At 46.2% G+C, this 15,744-nt stretch overlaps 1 protein-coding gene across 1 annotated transcript in view; it reads right to left on the bottom strand.

Annotated features, from left to right (window-relative positions):
- Positions 1-15,744, bottom strand: part of SUPT6H (SPT6 homolog, histone chaperone) — a 44,845-nt gene that overhangs the window by 21,523 nt on the left and 7,578 nt on the right. The window contains exons 2-11 of the mRNA XM_025362567.1: positions 7,097-7,236; positions 6,163-6,321; positions 5,991-6,067; positions 5,443-5,635; positions 5,123-5,207; positions 4,182-4,455; positions 2,815-2,916; positions 2,443-2,559; positions 2,002-2,091; positions 1,673-1,815 (exon numbers count right to left, since the gene is read on the bottom strand). Of these exons, the coding sequence (XP_025218352.1) occupies positions 1,673-1,815; positions 2,002-2,091; positions 2,443-2,559; positions 2,815-2,916; positions 4,182-4,455; positions 5,123-5,207; positions 5,443-5,635; positions 5,991-6,067; positions 6,163-6,321; positions 7,097-7,205 (1,349 nt within the window). The 5' untranslated portion in view covers positions 7,206-7,236. The remainder of the gene's footprint in view (positions 1-1,672; positions 1,816-2,001; positions 2,092-2,442; positions 2,560-2,814; positions 2,917-4,181; positions 4,456-5,122; positions 5,208-5,442; positions 5,636-5,990; positions 6,068-6,162; positions 6,322-7,096; positions 7,237-15,744) is intronic.

Below are 15,744 nucleotides of genomic sequence, written 5' to 3'. Positions count from 1 at the left end.
CTCTGTCACCCAGGCTGGAGTGCAGTGGCCGGATCTCAGCTCACTGCAAGCTCCGCCTCCTGGGTTTACGCCATTCTCCGGCCTCAGCCTCCCGAGTAGCTGGGACTACAGGCGCCCGCCACCTCGCCCGGCTAGTTTTTTGTATTTCTTAATAGAGACGGGGTTTCACCGTGTTAGCCAGGATGGTCTCGATCTCCTGACCTCGTGATCCGCCCGTCTCGGCCTCCCAAAGTGCTGGGATTACAGGCTTGAGCCACCGCGTCCGGCCTCTTTTTTTCTTTTTTTTAGACAGAGTTTTGCTCTTATTACCCAGGTTGGAGTGCAATGGCGCGATCTCAGCTCACTACAACCTCCGCCTCCCAGGTTTAGGCGATTCTCCTGCTTCAGCCTCCTGAGTATCTGGGATTACAGGAGCCCAGCTAATTTTTTGTATTTTTAGTAGAGACGGGGTTTCACCATGTTGGCCAGGCTGGTCTTGAACTCGTGACCTCAGGTGATCTGCCCAGCTCAGCCTCCCCAAGTGTTGGGATTACAGGCATGACGCATGCCCGGCTTCCTCTTTCTTTCTTTTTTGAGATGGAGTCTAGCTCTGTCGCCCAGGCTCTGTGGTGCAGTGGCATGATCTCGGCTCCTGCAACCTCTGCATCCCAGGTTCAAGCGATTCTCCTGCCTCAGACTCCCGAGTAACTGGGATTACAGGCGCCCGCCACCACGCCCAGCTAATTTTTGTATTTTCAGTAAATATGGGGTTTCACCATGTTGGCCAGGCTGGTCTTGAACTCCTGACTTCATGACCTGCCCACCTTGGCCTCCCAAAGTGCCGGGATTACAAGCGTGAGCCACCGGGCCTGGCCCCAGCCCCCTTTTTCTTAAGAGACAGGATCGGCTGGGCGGATCACGAGGTCGGGAGATTGAGACCATCTTGGCTAATATGGTGAAACCCTGTCTCTACTAAAAATACAAAAAAAAAAAAAAATTAGGCATGGTGGTGGGCACCTGTAGTCCCAGCTACTCAGGAGGCTGAGGCAGCAGAATGGCATGAACGGGGTGGGGGGGGGCGGGGGGGGCGTGGCTTGCAGTGAGCTGAGATCGAGCCATTGCACTCAGCCTGGGTGACACAGCGAGACTCTATCTCCAAAAAAATAAATAAATAAATAAAATAATTCCTGGGCTGAAGTGATCCTCTTGCCTCAGCCTCCCAAGCAACTGGGACTATAGGCAGAAGCCACTGTGCCTGTGCCTGGCTTCTAATTTTTTTTTTTTTTGAGAAAAAGTCTTACTCTGTTGCCCAGGCTGGAGTGCAGCAGCACGATCTCAGCTCACGGCAACCTCTGCCTCCCGGGTTCAAACAATTCTCCTGCTTCAGCCTCCTGAGTAATTGGGATTACAGGCGTGCGCCACTGCTCCCAGATAATTTTTTGTATTTTTAGTAGACATGGGGTTTCACCATGCTGGCCAGGCTGGTCTCGAACTCCTGACCTCAAGTGATCTGCCTGCCTCAGCCTCCCAAAGTGCTGGGATTACAGGTGTGAGCCGCTGTGCCTGGGTGACAAGTTGGATTTCTAAGGGATGGGGCCCTGTGCTACATATTCTCCAAGGTTTAACAGTGCTCCTGCAGGGCCAGCCTTGATCTGAGGGCTTCCCATAATGGAATAAACACCGCATGTTTTACCTCTCCATGTCAGTGGTGTCCAGAGCCCGGATGCCATCGGCAAGAGGTTTGTCAGGGTCAGCAGAGATCTGTTCATACTGATAAGCCTGCATCTTCTCAAACAGCCGTGTTAGGTTCTCTTTACGGATCCGCAGCTGGGTCCACTAAGGTGAAGTAGGGCAGGAATGAGGGCTCGTATTCAGCCCTGGAGACCCAAGGCTGCTCTGTTCCTTACCAGAAAACCTGGTTGGGGGGACTAGACAGGCCTGGGAGGTTTGGGTTTGCGGTATCCTGGTAGTAATGGTGCCTACCCTGGCCCATACCTCTTGGGTGCCACGGATCCACATTACCTTTTCATCCCACTGCCAGACTCTCCATAGGTCATTGATGTGCAACTCAGGCTCCACATACTCCTTTCGGTAGAAGGCAATAAAAGGCACCTAGGATGGCAAAGAGACTGCAGTCACTCAGAGACGATAGATCTGCTAAGATCCCCTCTGTCAGTAGATAATGACTTTCTGGACAAACAGCTCCAGGAAATTCAACAGTCAGAAGCTTGGGCTCCTTCACAGCCCTTCCAGGGCCTAGTGCTTTCCTCAACAGGAGAAAATAATGCTGCAGACAGGGTAGGATTGTTCTCGTGATCACTAGGGTCTCTGCGGGTCCTAACACTTCTTGAGTCACGGATAGGGGATGGGGAAGGGGGCTCCCACCTCATTTAGTTAACTATCGTTTCCCTTATCCCCTAACTAAATTTCTCACCAATGGGCCACCAGAGCTTGAGGTGTTACCTCAAAATGCTGATTTCGCATGAAGCCCAGGGCCTCTTTGATCTTCTGAATTGTGCTGGGCCCTTTCCGACTGAAGCTGCTGGCTGGCTGCCCTCGGTCTAGGTAATCACAGCTTTCCTAAAGTAGGAAAATAAAGAAATAGCAAAACACTGTCACTTGGTTTGTCTTACCACACAAGACTGCTTAATAACAAAGCATAACTTTTCCAGATGAAATCTAAAAAATTTTTCTCATATACACACACTTGTTGGGACTACATACACAGTTTTCTGTACCAGGCACACAGATGTATGAAATAGGGGAGGACGAGCTCCCCATCTTGATGAAGTGTCTTTTGGTTCATGTCAAAACCTAAGGATCTTTTCTGCGTACCTGGAGAGAAATGGTTGGTGTTGCAAAAGCATTCCTGTAGATCCAGTCAGCTTCTTCTTCTAGTTCATCATCTTCAGCCCCCTTGACTGGGATGGAGCGGAGCTGCAGTGGAAAAGACAACAGATGGACTTTATGTCTCACTTAAGAAAAACATATACCTTTTTGGACAGAAACACGTGATCAAGTGTACATTTCCATTATTGTTCTGGAAATGCCATACCAGTGTTGTTCTGGCATGCAATAAGCATTGCTTTCTTTTCTTTTTTTTTTTTTTGAGATGGAGTCTCGCTCTTGTTGCTCAGGCTGGAGTGCAATGGCGCGTTCTAGGGTCACCTCAACGTTTGCCCCCGGAGTTCAGCCTCCTGAGTAGCTGGGATCACAGGTACCTGCCACCATGCCCAGCTAATTTTTTTTTTTTTTTTGAGATGGAGTCTCGCTCTGTTGCCCAGGCTGGAGTGCAATGGCGCGATCTAGGCTCACTATAACCTCCACCTCCCAGGTTCAAGGAATTCTCCTGCCTGAACCTCCCAAATAACTGGGATTACAGATGCATGCTGCCACGCACAGCTAATTTTTTTTAATTTTTATTTTAGTAGAGACAGCGTTTCACCGTGTTGCCCAGGCTAGCCTCTAACTTCTGAGCTCAGGCAATCCACCCGCCTTGGCCTCCCAAAGTGCTAGGATTACAGGTGTGAGCCACGCAGCTAATTTTTTGTATTTTTAGTACAGATGGGGTTTCACAATGTTGGCCAGGCTGGTCTCGAACTCCTGACCTCAGGTGATCCACCCACCTTGGCCTCCCAAAGTGCTGGGATTACAGGTGTGAACCACCGCCCCGGCCATAAACATTTCATAATTTTTTTTTTTTTTTTTTTTTGAGACAGGGTCTGTTTTTAGGCTTCAGTGCAGTGGTGCAATGATGGCTCACTGCAGTCGTGACCTCCCAAGCTCAAGCAATCTTCCCACCTCAGCCTCCTGAGTGGCTGAGACTACAGGTGTGCACCATCACGACCAGCTAGTTTTTTGCATTTTTTGTAGAGACAAGGTCTTCCTATGTGGCCCAGGCTGGTCTTGGGTTCTTGGACTCAAGCAATCTGCCACCCTGGTCTCCCAAAGTGCTGGGATTATAGGTGTGAGCCACAGCGCCCAGCCTGTATTTCACAGATTTCTAAAGAAAACAGTATTTCAAGAACCGTAAGCAAGGTAGAGTCTACCTTCCCTTCTCTAAGAGCTGGATTTCCCAGGCCCCGGGTGAGATGGGGTTCAAAGCCCATGCTGCATACTCAATGCTAGACTTTTGCTAGATTATTTCTTGGCTACAAGGTAAATATGGATTGGTATAAGAGCAGAGGCTGGTGGTTTCTTACCTGGAACCTCTCAGGCAGGTCAGTGGCTCGGATTTCATTGTCCTGATCTGTGAGGTGGCTGCTTTCTAGCTCACTGGGCTCATACATTTCAAAGATGCTCCTCCGGCTCACACGCTTCTTGGTGGTCTTCTTGGGGCGCACTCGGATTTCACCCTCAGCCTCATCATCCTCATACTCATATTCTTCCTCCAGTTCTTCATCATACTCATTGTATTTCTCAAATTCATCATAGTCAAAGTCCACACCGAAGATTTCCTGGGCTTCTTGCAGGGCCCTGTGGGTGGCAGCAAGAGGCAGTTGGCTCAGGTTCAGGTGAGAGGAGAGAAATGCAGCCCTTGCATAGATCCTTTACTTGTCCCAAGGGAACTGAGAGGGTTAGGAGGAAGGTAAACAAAATAACCATATTCACTGCGGACGAAAGGCTTCCATTGGGGGATATTTCTGGGCAAATTGTTGTATATGGAAGAACAAAAAGCCCATCTTTGGCACCTTCAAGTGACAGTAATCAAATAGCAACAGAGCAGACGGGTCTGTATCTTGCTCAGTGGACCCAGCTTCTGCTAAGGCATTACAGTATTCCCTTAGAGCAAAAGCTTTCATATTTGTTAATTGTGATGCGGGCATTTTTTCAACAAAATTATATTAAGAATGCCAATATATATAATTGAATAAACATGAAGCTGTAGGTGGAAGAGGAATGCTGGAGCCTTGCCCGTGCGGGACTCTACTCCAATCCCACAGTAGCCCTAGAGTGCAGAGACAGCTCCTAGGGTTTCCAGGAGCAGTCTGAAATCACTGCCTGGTAGAGGTTATTTGAGGCAGGGAAGCAAAATGGCTGCAAGCTGGGAACGCCCCATTTTTGGCAAAGGCCTCTGACCTCCTCCTTCCTGACGAGGCCCACTCAATCACTTTATTCCCACCTTGTACCAGACCCCACTCACGCGTCTGTGTATCCAGGAAGCTTTTTCCGCCACTTAGGTTTTTTCAGAGGCTGTCCATCATCATCCACAATGAAGTCGTCAATATCTGGGTAGAAAAGGAGGGGTTGGGGCTCAGAGTCAGAGACTGAGTCAGGACTAAATTGCTTTGGTTTCTACTATGTGAGTGGTCAGTGAGCAAGAGAAGGGAAGCTCCTGAAAAGGAACTTCTTTGTGTTAAATGCTGAGGGATGTAGCTAAAGAATGGTTTCCATCCTGTTCCCATGGGCCAGGAAATCCCAACATCCATCCAAACACTGGCTTCCCTGCCCAATATAACGTACCTGACTCCTCATCATCTTCTTCCTCCTCCTCTGGAGGAGCCATGGGGGCCTCCATGGCCTCCTGCCCCTCTTCCCCTTCCCCATCCTGGAAGATTTCCTCCGCAATAGCTTCTTTTTCATGCTCCTCCTTGCCATACTCCTCCTCATCATCGTCCTCATCATCTGACATTTTTTTGACACGCCGGTACTTTTGCTAGGGGTGGGAAAACCTGCCTTATCAGGATCTGAGGAGTCTCGCATATGGATACCACATCTCCAGTCTTACTCGCTTCTTCCCACCACAATTACTCTGACCAAGGGAGATGGGAAAGAACATGCTGAGTGATGCTCTTGTAGCCTCAAAGCCCGTCCTTGAAACTTGGACAAGACTTTCTCTAACAGGCACCCAGATTTGGGATGCAAATCTAGGCTCTGTAGTACAATGATACCAAACACCGTGCTCTAATGTTCTCCAAACTGTCCTGCATGTGCCTCCTCACCCAGAGACACTGAAATTTCCAGGACTTTTTCCTTCACCCCCAGGGACAAAGACAAAGAATGATACTTACTCCTCTTTTGACTTTGACACCCAGATTCTCCTCAATGAGGTCAAAATCATCATCCTCCAGGCGGTCATCAAAAGAGGCTGAAGAAATAAAGTGTTGCCCATGGTGATGGGGAGGCCCTTTTCTGCTGGAACCTCCACCCAAGCCTCACTTGAGCCAACAATAGACTACTCACTGCGTTTTCTCTTCTTGTGGCCAACATCATCTTCTGAATCACCAGAGTCACTGCCCTCATCCTCCTCCCCTTCATCTTCATCATCATCGTCATTGATAAAGCCTTTCAGGTTGCCCTGCTCATCCTGATCATCTAGGTTCTCCTCCTCCTCCTCCTCATCTGGAAGACATGCATGTTTGAGGCATGGAGACTGAAAAACAGGCTAGCAGTTCAGGGCCACTTGATTAATGCGATTATCCATTTGCTCTGCACCTAACGACCTGGGTGCCATGTTAACTCTTCTAACTCATGTAAAGATGCAAAACATGGCCATTGACTTAAGAGTAGCAGCATCTGGAAAGAATGTTTTTTTCCCCCTACATTCACCATCTGTCTTTGGGCAGGGTGATCTTCCTGGTCACTTTGACTTCTCAAAACCATTACTAGATTATTATGACCACCAATAACTTTGTTTTACTCAGTTTGTAAACTCAGCAGCTATATTCCTTTATTTTGCCATAATTCCTTTCATAAAACTTGTACGTCCCTTTACCCCTTTCAAGTCATTTCATGGTTCTACTCTGTTGACAGTTCTAAAGATTGGGCTTGGCCAGAGAAACAGGAAACTAGGTGAATAAATATCAATAATGCTAGGTCTAAAAGCAGAAAGTATTACATACGGACTTATCTATTGGTTTATTATCAACTGCCCCCCCCACTAAAGTAAACTCCACAATAGCTGGATCTTTGTTGTTTTATATTTCTAGTTCCAGGCCTAATGCCTGGCATACAGACAGATGGTCAGTTAGTATCTGCTAAGAATGACTGAAAGTTCTCAAGCTGGTACCTCATGTGTGATAACTTCTGTGCTGAGCCTGAGCCTTTCATCAGCAAGAATCCAACTATCCAAAGCTTAGCAATAGTGGGGAGAAGCTTGAGGCTGGGGCCTCCTCACCATCATCCTCCTCTTCCACAAATTTCTTGGTGACTCGGGGTACCACCTCGCCTTCATCATTGTATTCTTCCTCTGACTCCTCAGCCTCGCTTTCCACAAAATCAGACATTGCTACGGCTTCTCACTCTGCCTGAAGACAACTAGGGAAAGAAGAGAAGGATAAAAAAATGGGACACGTGATTACACAGGGGGCTCTTAAACCTTCCCACAAACAGCCTTTTAGCAACCTGCCACTGCTTTGCCCACTCAACATTCCCACTTGGGGAGAGGAGAGGAAGAATCAGATGGTTCCCACTCTTCCATTATCCATTCCTCCCAGCATTGCTTCTCTCATATGTACCTTTTTTTTTTTTTTTTGAGGTGGTGTCTCACTCTTTCACCCAGGCTAGAGTACAGTGGCACAATCTCCATTCACTGCAACCTTCGCCTCCTGGGTTCCAGTGATTCTCCTGCTTTAGCCTCCCAAGTAGCTGGGACTACAAGCACGCGCCACCATGCCCGGATAATTTTTTTACTTTTAGAAGAGACGGGGTTTCAATATGTTGGCCAGGCTAGTCTTGAACTCCTGACCTCAGGTGATCTGCCCACCTCGGCCTCCCAAGGTGCTGGGATTACAGGCATGAGCCACCACACCCAGCCTCGTATGTACTTTTAAAAAGAAGGCAGGCCGGGCACGGTGGCTCATGCCTGTAATCCCAGCACTCTGGGAGGCCGAAGCGGGCAGATCATGAGGTCAGGAGATCGAGACCATCCTGGCTAACACAGTGAAACCCCGTCTCACTAAAAAACACAAAAAATTAGCCAGGTGTAGTGGTGGGCACCTGTAGTCCCAGCCACTCAGGAGGCTGAGGCAGGAGAATGGTGTGAACCCGGGAGGCGGAGCTTGCAGTGAGCCAAGATCGCGCCACTGCACTCCAGCCTGGGCAACAGAGCGAGACTCTGTCTCAGAAATAAATAAATAAACAAATAAATAAAATAAAAAGAAGGCAAAAGCCAGGCTACTCGGGAGGCTGAGGCAGGAGAATCTCTTGAACCCAGAAGGCAGAGGTTGCAGATTGCACCATTACATTCCAGCCTGGCGACAGAGCAAGACTGTGTCTAAAAAAAAAAAAAAAAAAAGCCACTAGGCCAGGCGTGGTAGCTCACTCCTGTAACCTCAACACTTAGGGAGGCCAAGGCAGGTGGATCACCTGAGGTCAGGAGTTCGAGACCAGGCTGGCCAACATGGTGAAACTCCATCTCTACTAAAAACACAAAAATTATCCGGGTATGGTGGCAGGTGCCTGTAATCCCAGCTACTCCAGAGGCTTAGGCAGGAGAATCATTTGAACCTGAGAGGTGGAGGTTGCAGTAAACAGAGACTGCACCATTGCACTCCAGCATCGACAATAAGAGCAAAACCTGTCTCAAAAATAAAGAAAAAAGAAAAAGAAGGCAATTATACCAGACTTGTATATGTATCATCTCTCTTTCCCAGAGTTTTACCTCACTTACCATTTGAAGACAGGAATGGGCAAATGAGGAAAGAAACTAATGTAGGGACCATTAAGTGGGGATATGGTGGTAGAGTGGGATTATGTGATCTGCTCCTAGGAGGCTTGGAAACAGTAAGTGCCAACTTTATAAAAGGTGCTTTCATGTTTACATACACTATTCATACTTATTAGCAAAATCAAAAGGAAAATCTCTTTTCAACAGATTAAACACCCAGATACTTCATGAACTTGAGCCGATTTGTGTGAGTATTGGTTGGGAGCATTTGGGTCCAAAAAGGGCCTATTTTTATCATTTATTCTCCTTGCAGGTAAAAAATCTTGAAAGGTTTCCATGTCCTACTACCATAACCATAAAAGCAAGATGGTTAAATGGAAAGATTGCTGGGCTCAAGAGTAGAAATCAAATCCTGTTGAGACCACGGTGAAACCCCGACTCTATTAAAAATACAAAAAATTAGCCGGGCGCGGTGGCGGGCGCCTGTAGTCCCAGCTACTCAGGAGGCTGAGGCAGGAGAATGGCGTGAACCCGGGAGGCGGAGCTTGCAGTGAGCCGAGATCGCGCCACTGCACTCCAGCCTGGGGGACAGAGCGAGACTCCGTCTCAAAAAAAAAAAAAAGAAATCAAATCCTGGTTTCATATCCTAACAGCTAAACATAAACTTAAGCAAATTATTGGACATGCCTGAATATCACTTTCTTAACCTGGAAAATGGTAACAGCGCTACCTACCTTAGAGGATAGTTGAGAATATTACATGACATAGGGGAAAGAACCTGTTGTTTCAAGATGGGTTAACTGAGTTTGAATTTGAATCCTGAGCCTAATTTTCCTTAGCATTCTGTAATTTTGTACCAACCAACCCCAACTTTATCTTCTACTTCCCTGCTTTCAGACTCATCCAAAGCCTGGAAATGATAGTAGGGATCTTCAAGAACTGTAACATGGAGCTTGATGCGCCTTGAGTAGGACTTTAAAAACAGCACACATCATCACATCAAGATTCCACTGTGGAACCCTAAAGCTGGCTGCTGACACACTCAGCATCACTCCTCACCCTGTCCAGTAAAATGGTCTATGGGATATATCCCATGTACCTTTCTCCCACTTAGACTACAAGCTTCTGGAAGATAAAGAACATATCCAATGGAGGGAATAATAAAAACCATGAAAACATAAATGGCAATACAATGAGGCATTACAAGGCACTCTGATTCTGCACCAGAAAAGCTATATCCTTTCATGTGTGCTGCAACACATTAGTAACAAATTAGCTAACAAATTAGCAACTGTTAAGTGTCTGTTAAATAAACAACTTACATTTTCTTTTTTTTTTTTTTGAGACGGAGTCTTGCTCTGTCGCCCAGGCTGGAGTACAGTGGCCAGATCTCAGCTCACTGCAAGCTCTGCCCCCCGGGTTTACGCCATTCTCCTGCCTCAGCCTCCTGAGTAGCTGGGACTACAGGCGCCCGCCACCTCGCCCGGCTGGTTTTTTTTTTTGTATTTTTTAGTAGAGTCGGGGTTTCACCACGTTAGTCAGGATGGTCTCGATCTCCTGACCTCGAGATCCGCCCGTCTCGGCCTCCCAAAGTGCTGGGATTACAGGCTTGAGCCACTGCGCCCGGCCTACATTTTCATATTGCTGCCTTCTTCCCAGTTAAAGATGGCAGTGGGAGGGGCAGAAGGGTGGCTAATGGCTACCTGAAGGTGCCTTAAGTTCTGTGGCTCTAATTCTCCTGAAAATTGTCCTTACTGAGCTCAATTAGTACTATAACCAATGAACTTGAGATTAACCAAACTCAAGAAACAAAACTGCGGCTGGGCGCGGTGGCTCAAGCCTGTAATCCCAGCACTTTGGGAGGCCGAGACGGGCGGATCACGAGGTCAGGAGATCGAGACCATCTTGGCTAACCCGGTGAAACCCCGTCTCTACTAAAAAAAAAAAATACAAAAAACTAGCCGGGCAAGGTGGCAGGCGCCTGTAGTCCCAGCTACTCGGGAGGCTGAGGCAGGAGAATGGCGTAAACCCGGGAGGCGGAGCTTGCAGTGAGCTGAGATCCGGCCACTGCACTCCAGCCTGGGCGACAGAGCGAGACTCCGTTTCAAAAAAAAAAAAAAAAAGAAAAAGAAAACAAAACTGAAGGTATAGGAGGGTGGGGGAATGTTCAATTTTCAGTTGTGGTTTCAGATGCCACTATTTCCACAAACCTAACTGAACGCCTACTATGTACATATACTCTGCTAAGAGCTGGGGATTTGAAGAGAATTGCTCGTTTTCTTTTTTTTTTTTTTTTGAGATGGATTTTGCTCTTGTTACCCAGGCTGGAGTGCAACGGCGCAATCTCAGTTAACGCAACCTCCACCTCCTGGGTTCAAGCAATTCTCCTGCCTCAGCCTCCTGAGTAGCTGGGATGACAGGCATGCATCACCATGCCAGCTAATTTTGTATTTTTAGTAGAGAGGGGGTTTCTCCTTGTTGGTCAGGCTGGTCTTGAACTCCTGACCTCAGGTGATCCTCCCGCCTTGGCCTCCCAAAGTGCTGGGATTACAGGCGTGAGCCACCACGCCCGGCTGGATTGTTCATTTTCAAGGAGTTGACTGTCTCCTAGAGGGAGAAATATGAAAATAAGACCATAAAATGGTTTTATGTATTACAACAGACACACAGAACAGGCATAGGAAGAGAACTGGACAATAAACTCACAACACACACACAAAACCCAACCAAAATAATATGGGTCTCTCTTGGGTATTTTAAGCAATTTTTTAAAAAGTACCCTGAGGAATAATGCTTATGTACACACCTACCAAGTGCCAGACACTAACAAATATCCTACTATTTTATGTCCCTATCAAGGTGGAACAAATATTCCATTAATCCCTACACTATCCTATGAGTTACAGCACACTTCTCTCTCAACAGAGGAAGAAACAGACTCAGAGAGATGTAGTCATTTGTTCAAGGGGACAAAACTATCATCTGTTGTAAGTGCTGAGGTCTGTCTGACTCCTCATGGCTGACAGTACCACATTTATCAATAGTTCTCAGGGCATGGTCCAGGGGCCAGTCCCTTTGTTCTCTCAGGAGTGTACAGTAGAGTTTTTCCAGAGGTTATATGACATGTGGTTATCACAACAGACTGAATGCAAAAGCATATGAGAACACAGCTGTATTCTATTAGGGCAGACATTAAAACATTGTACTAAAAAACAAAAAAATGTCATTCTTACTTAATTTACTTATTTTGAGACAGAGTCTTGCTCTCTTACCCAGGCTGGAGTACAATGGCACGATCCCGGCTCACTTCAACCTCAGCCTCCTGGGTTCAAGCGATTCTCTTGCCTTAGCCTCCTGAGTAGGTGGGACTACAGGCACTCGCTACCACGTCTGGCTAATTTTTGTATTTTTAGTAGAGATGGGGTTTGGCCATATTGGCCATGCTGGTCTCGAACTCCTGACCTCAAGTGATCCACCTGCCTTGGCCTCCCAAAATGCTGGGACTATAGGCGTGAGCCACCACGCCCGGCCTATTCATTTATTTTTTAAGACAAAGTTTCACCATGTTAGCCAGGCTGGTTTCGAACTCCTGAGCTCAAGTGATCCACCTGCCTCAACCCCCCAAAGTTCTGGGATTACAGGAGTGAGCCACCACACCCAGTCCATTCTTACTAAAATATTTTGTTTTAAAACTACTATTATTCGGCTGGGTGCTGTGGCTCATGCCTGTAACCCCAGCACTTTGGAAGGTGGAGGTGGGCCGATCTCCTGAGGTCAGGAGTTTGAGACCAGCCTGGCCAACATGGTGAAACTCTATCTCTACTACAAATGGAAAATTAGCTGGGTATGGTGGCAGGTGCCTGTAGTCCCAGCTACTCGGGAGGCTGAAGCAGGAGAACTGCTTGAACCCGGAAGGCAGAGATTGCAGTGAGCCGAGATGGTGCCACTAGACTCTAGCCTGGGTGACAGAGTGAGACTCCATCACAAAACAAAACAAAAAAACTACTGTTATTTGTAAAAAGTATTATTGTTTACTATTTTAAAATAAATCAATAAATATTTTTAAATGTCTTGAGTTTTAATTTCGAATCTGGTAAATATCAAAAGATGTAATTCACATAAACAAAATGTCTTTGGAGTCCTAAATACGTTTTAAGAGTATAAAGGGGTCCTGAGTCCAAAAAGTTGAGGAATGACTGTAAAGACCCTAAAGAGCTGCGGTACAGTAAGCCTAGGGGTTAGGGTGATGATCCCCCATGCCCCAAGATCTCTATCCTTAAGGTCATTTAGCTTGAGCAGTGCCGAAAGTGAAAGTCTTAAACTTCTGCCAATTAAATCTGGAGCTCTAATTTTAATTTTGACATTGCTCCCCCTCAGCCCTGAACTGAGCCATTAAAAATAGATATGAGTACGGCAGCCCCCACACATAGCTTGTTTTAATTAGGCTATCAGACCCATACGTTCAATCTTTTAAGGCCTCAACATCTTCAAATTAAATGCCAGCTCCTGCAGACCAGATGCCCCTCAGCCTACTCAACAGAGAAACACACAGCCTACCTGATGAAAACAACAGCTTTCTTCTGTCTCAAGGGCAGCTAGTGCTCCATGCTGCACACAGTTTGGAAAGATAACTGTGTTCTCTTTCTTCCCATCGCCTAGGTTAGCAATAAAGCACAAGCTATGCTATAGCCGGGGAATGCCTCCAATCTAGCTCAATACCAAGACTTCCAGTTGTAAGAGGTGTGCCAGAAGCAATTCTGACTTGCTGCAACTTGCAGGAGCTAGATGTGCAGACTGCAGTAGCACTGCAGTCTGAGACTGACAAGCAAGAACTAATCTAGAATAAAAACACTAATGTATTTACTTGTGTATGATTATTATTAATATACAGTATCTATGATGAGCCTGATGTAGTTTGGATGTTGTATTTAGCACTCATGCTCTTAAAAATTTCCCCATACTTACATTGTAAGTTAAATTTGCAACTGGAATAGGTCTACAAGGGCAGTGGGGGGACGGAGGGAGAGGTTTCTCTAGGCAGAAGCACAGCTGCAGAACAAGATGTGGCTCAAAGGGAGAGGCTGGTGGTTACCATGACATTTGCTGGAAGAGGAATGGAACTGGGATCAGATTGCCACAAGGGAGGCCCTCTGCAGTCCCTCCCTTTGAACAAGAAGTTGTAGGAGGCAATTAAGAGGAGACCAGAGTGAAAAGAGATCTAGTCTGTTAATTCCTTCCACTTTGCAGCTTCAATTAACATTTGCTGGGTTTTTTTTTAAGAGTCAAGCTCTGTGCTGGGACTTGGGTATATAAAAATGAGTAAAATATGCTTCTGACCCTGGTGGAGTTCACAATCTATCTCAAAAAACTTGTTAATAACGTTATAACAAAGCACAATTAGAGTTATGTTAAGTTACATACCTGGACTATAAGAGCAATGGGAAGGTTGGGAAATATCTGAGAAAAGGTGATGTTTGAATAAAAGAGGATTTAAGAATACAGTCTGGAAAAAGGCAACATGAGCAAACATTTAGGCGTGCTGCTCTGGAGAACAGCCCCATTAGTCTAGGGCGGAGTTTGAACTACAGGACATTCCACGTTGTCTTGTATCCTATATTTTATGAGCAAGGGACTAGGACTATTCCAAAGGTATCCGTAAGTGAATGCCCAATTTGGATATGAAACCTAAAAGTTTAATAAGTAAAAATATTTAGAGTCTACTTAAGGCCTTTTAAATCTGGAATTCAGAACTCTTTGTAATAAAAAAAACCCCTGAAAACCTAATTACATGAAGTCAAGATGTTAAAATACAGAAAAAGTTAATTTTGTTCATTTAAAAATATTATTTATTTGGCCGGGCGTGGTGGCTCACACCTATAACGCCAGCACTTTGGGAGGCTGAGGTGGGCTGATCACTTGAGGTCAGATGCTTGAGACCAGCCTGGGCAGCATGATGAAACCTGTCTCCACTAAAAATACAAAAATTAGCTGGGCGTGGTGCTGCACACCTGTAATCCCAGCTACTTGGGAGGCTGAGGCAGGAGAATCGCTTGAACCTGGGAGACAGAGCTTGCAGTGAGCCGAGATCATGCCACTGCACTCCAGCCTGGGTGACAGCGAGACTCCATCTCAAAAAAAAAAAAAAAAAAAAATTTCTTTCTTTTCTTTCCACATTTCTTTAGAGAAACCGGGTAAGGGCCAAAGAAGAGCACAACTGAAGTATGTAACCAGATTCAGAACCCCTGCAACACAAAGAGAGATTAACAGTTACTAAACCTCGTGGTACACACATTGGGGAACACACAGTTCCTGCTCTACCACACAGAGGTTGGCAAACCTTTCCTTTTCTCTACAGGGCCAGATCTGCCACTGTAACATAGAAGCATACATAACATGTAAATGAATGGGGGCGACCTTAATTGGCTCACAGGCCTTAGTTTGTGACCTATGATTTAGAAGTACAGGTCTTTAGAGAATTGATGATAAGGATAGCATGGGATCCTGTAATAAGACAACCTAACCTGGTTTTGAGGAAGTGACTTTAAACAAAGACCTTAAGAGTAAGGAGGAATTAGTTCAGCAGAGGAGCTGGCTTCTTTGGAGATGGTTTGGGGAGTGATGTCGGAGATGTGCGCTTCTAGCACAACACGTGCACTGTGGCATGTACAGAGAAGGCCCGGGAGAGGAAGAACGGTTCATAAGAGTTGGAGGAGAAGTCATAAGGATCTAGGTGCTGGGAAGCCATTGCTGGGTTTTAAACGTAGAATTGAAATTAATTTACTTGCTAATTCAACAAACACTTATTATTTTCTGAGATGGAGTCCTACTCTGTCACCCAGACTGGAGTGCAGTGGTGTGATTACATCTCACTGCAGCCTCCACCTCCTGGTCTCAAGCCATAAGCTCACCTGAGCCTCCCAAGTAGCTAGAACAAATACATATATATATATATTTTTGAGATAGAGTCTCGCTTCATCACCCAGGCTGGAGTGTAGTGGCGTGATCTCGGCTCACCGCAACCTCTGACTCCTGGGTTCAAGCAATTCTCTTGCCTCGGCCTCCCAAACAGCTGGGATTACAGGTACCCACCACCATGTCCAGCTAATTTTTTCTTTGTATTTTTTTTTTTTTTTTTTTTTTTTTTTTTTTTTTTTTTT

This window comes from Theropithecus gelada, chromosome 16 (assembly GCF_003255815.1).
Source record: "Theropithecus gelada isolate Dixy chromosome 16, Tgel_1.0, whole genome shotgun sequence".
Classification (NCBI taxonomy): domain Eukaryota; kingdom Metazoa; phylum Chordata; class Mammalia; order Primates; family Cercopithecidae; genus Theropithecus; species Theropithecus gelada.
Note: the sequence above shows the minus strand (reverse complement) of the source record. Positions and strands in the feature narration are given on the sequence as shown.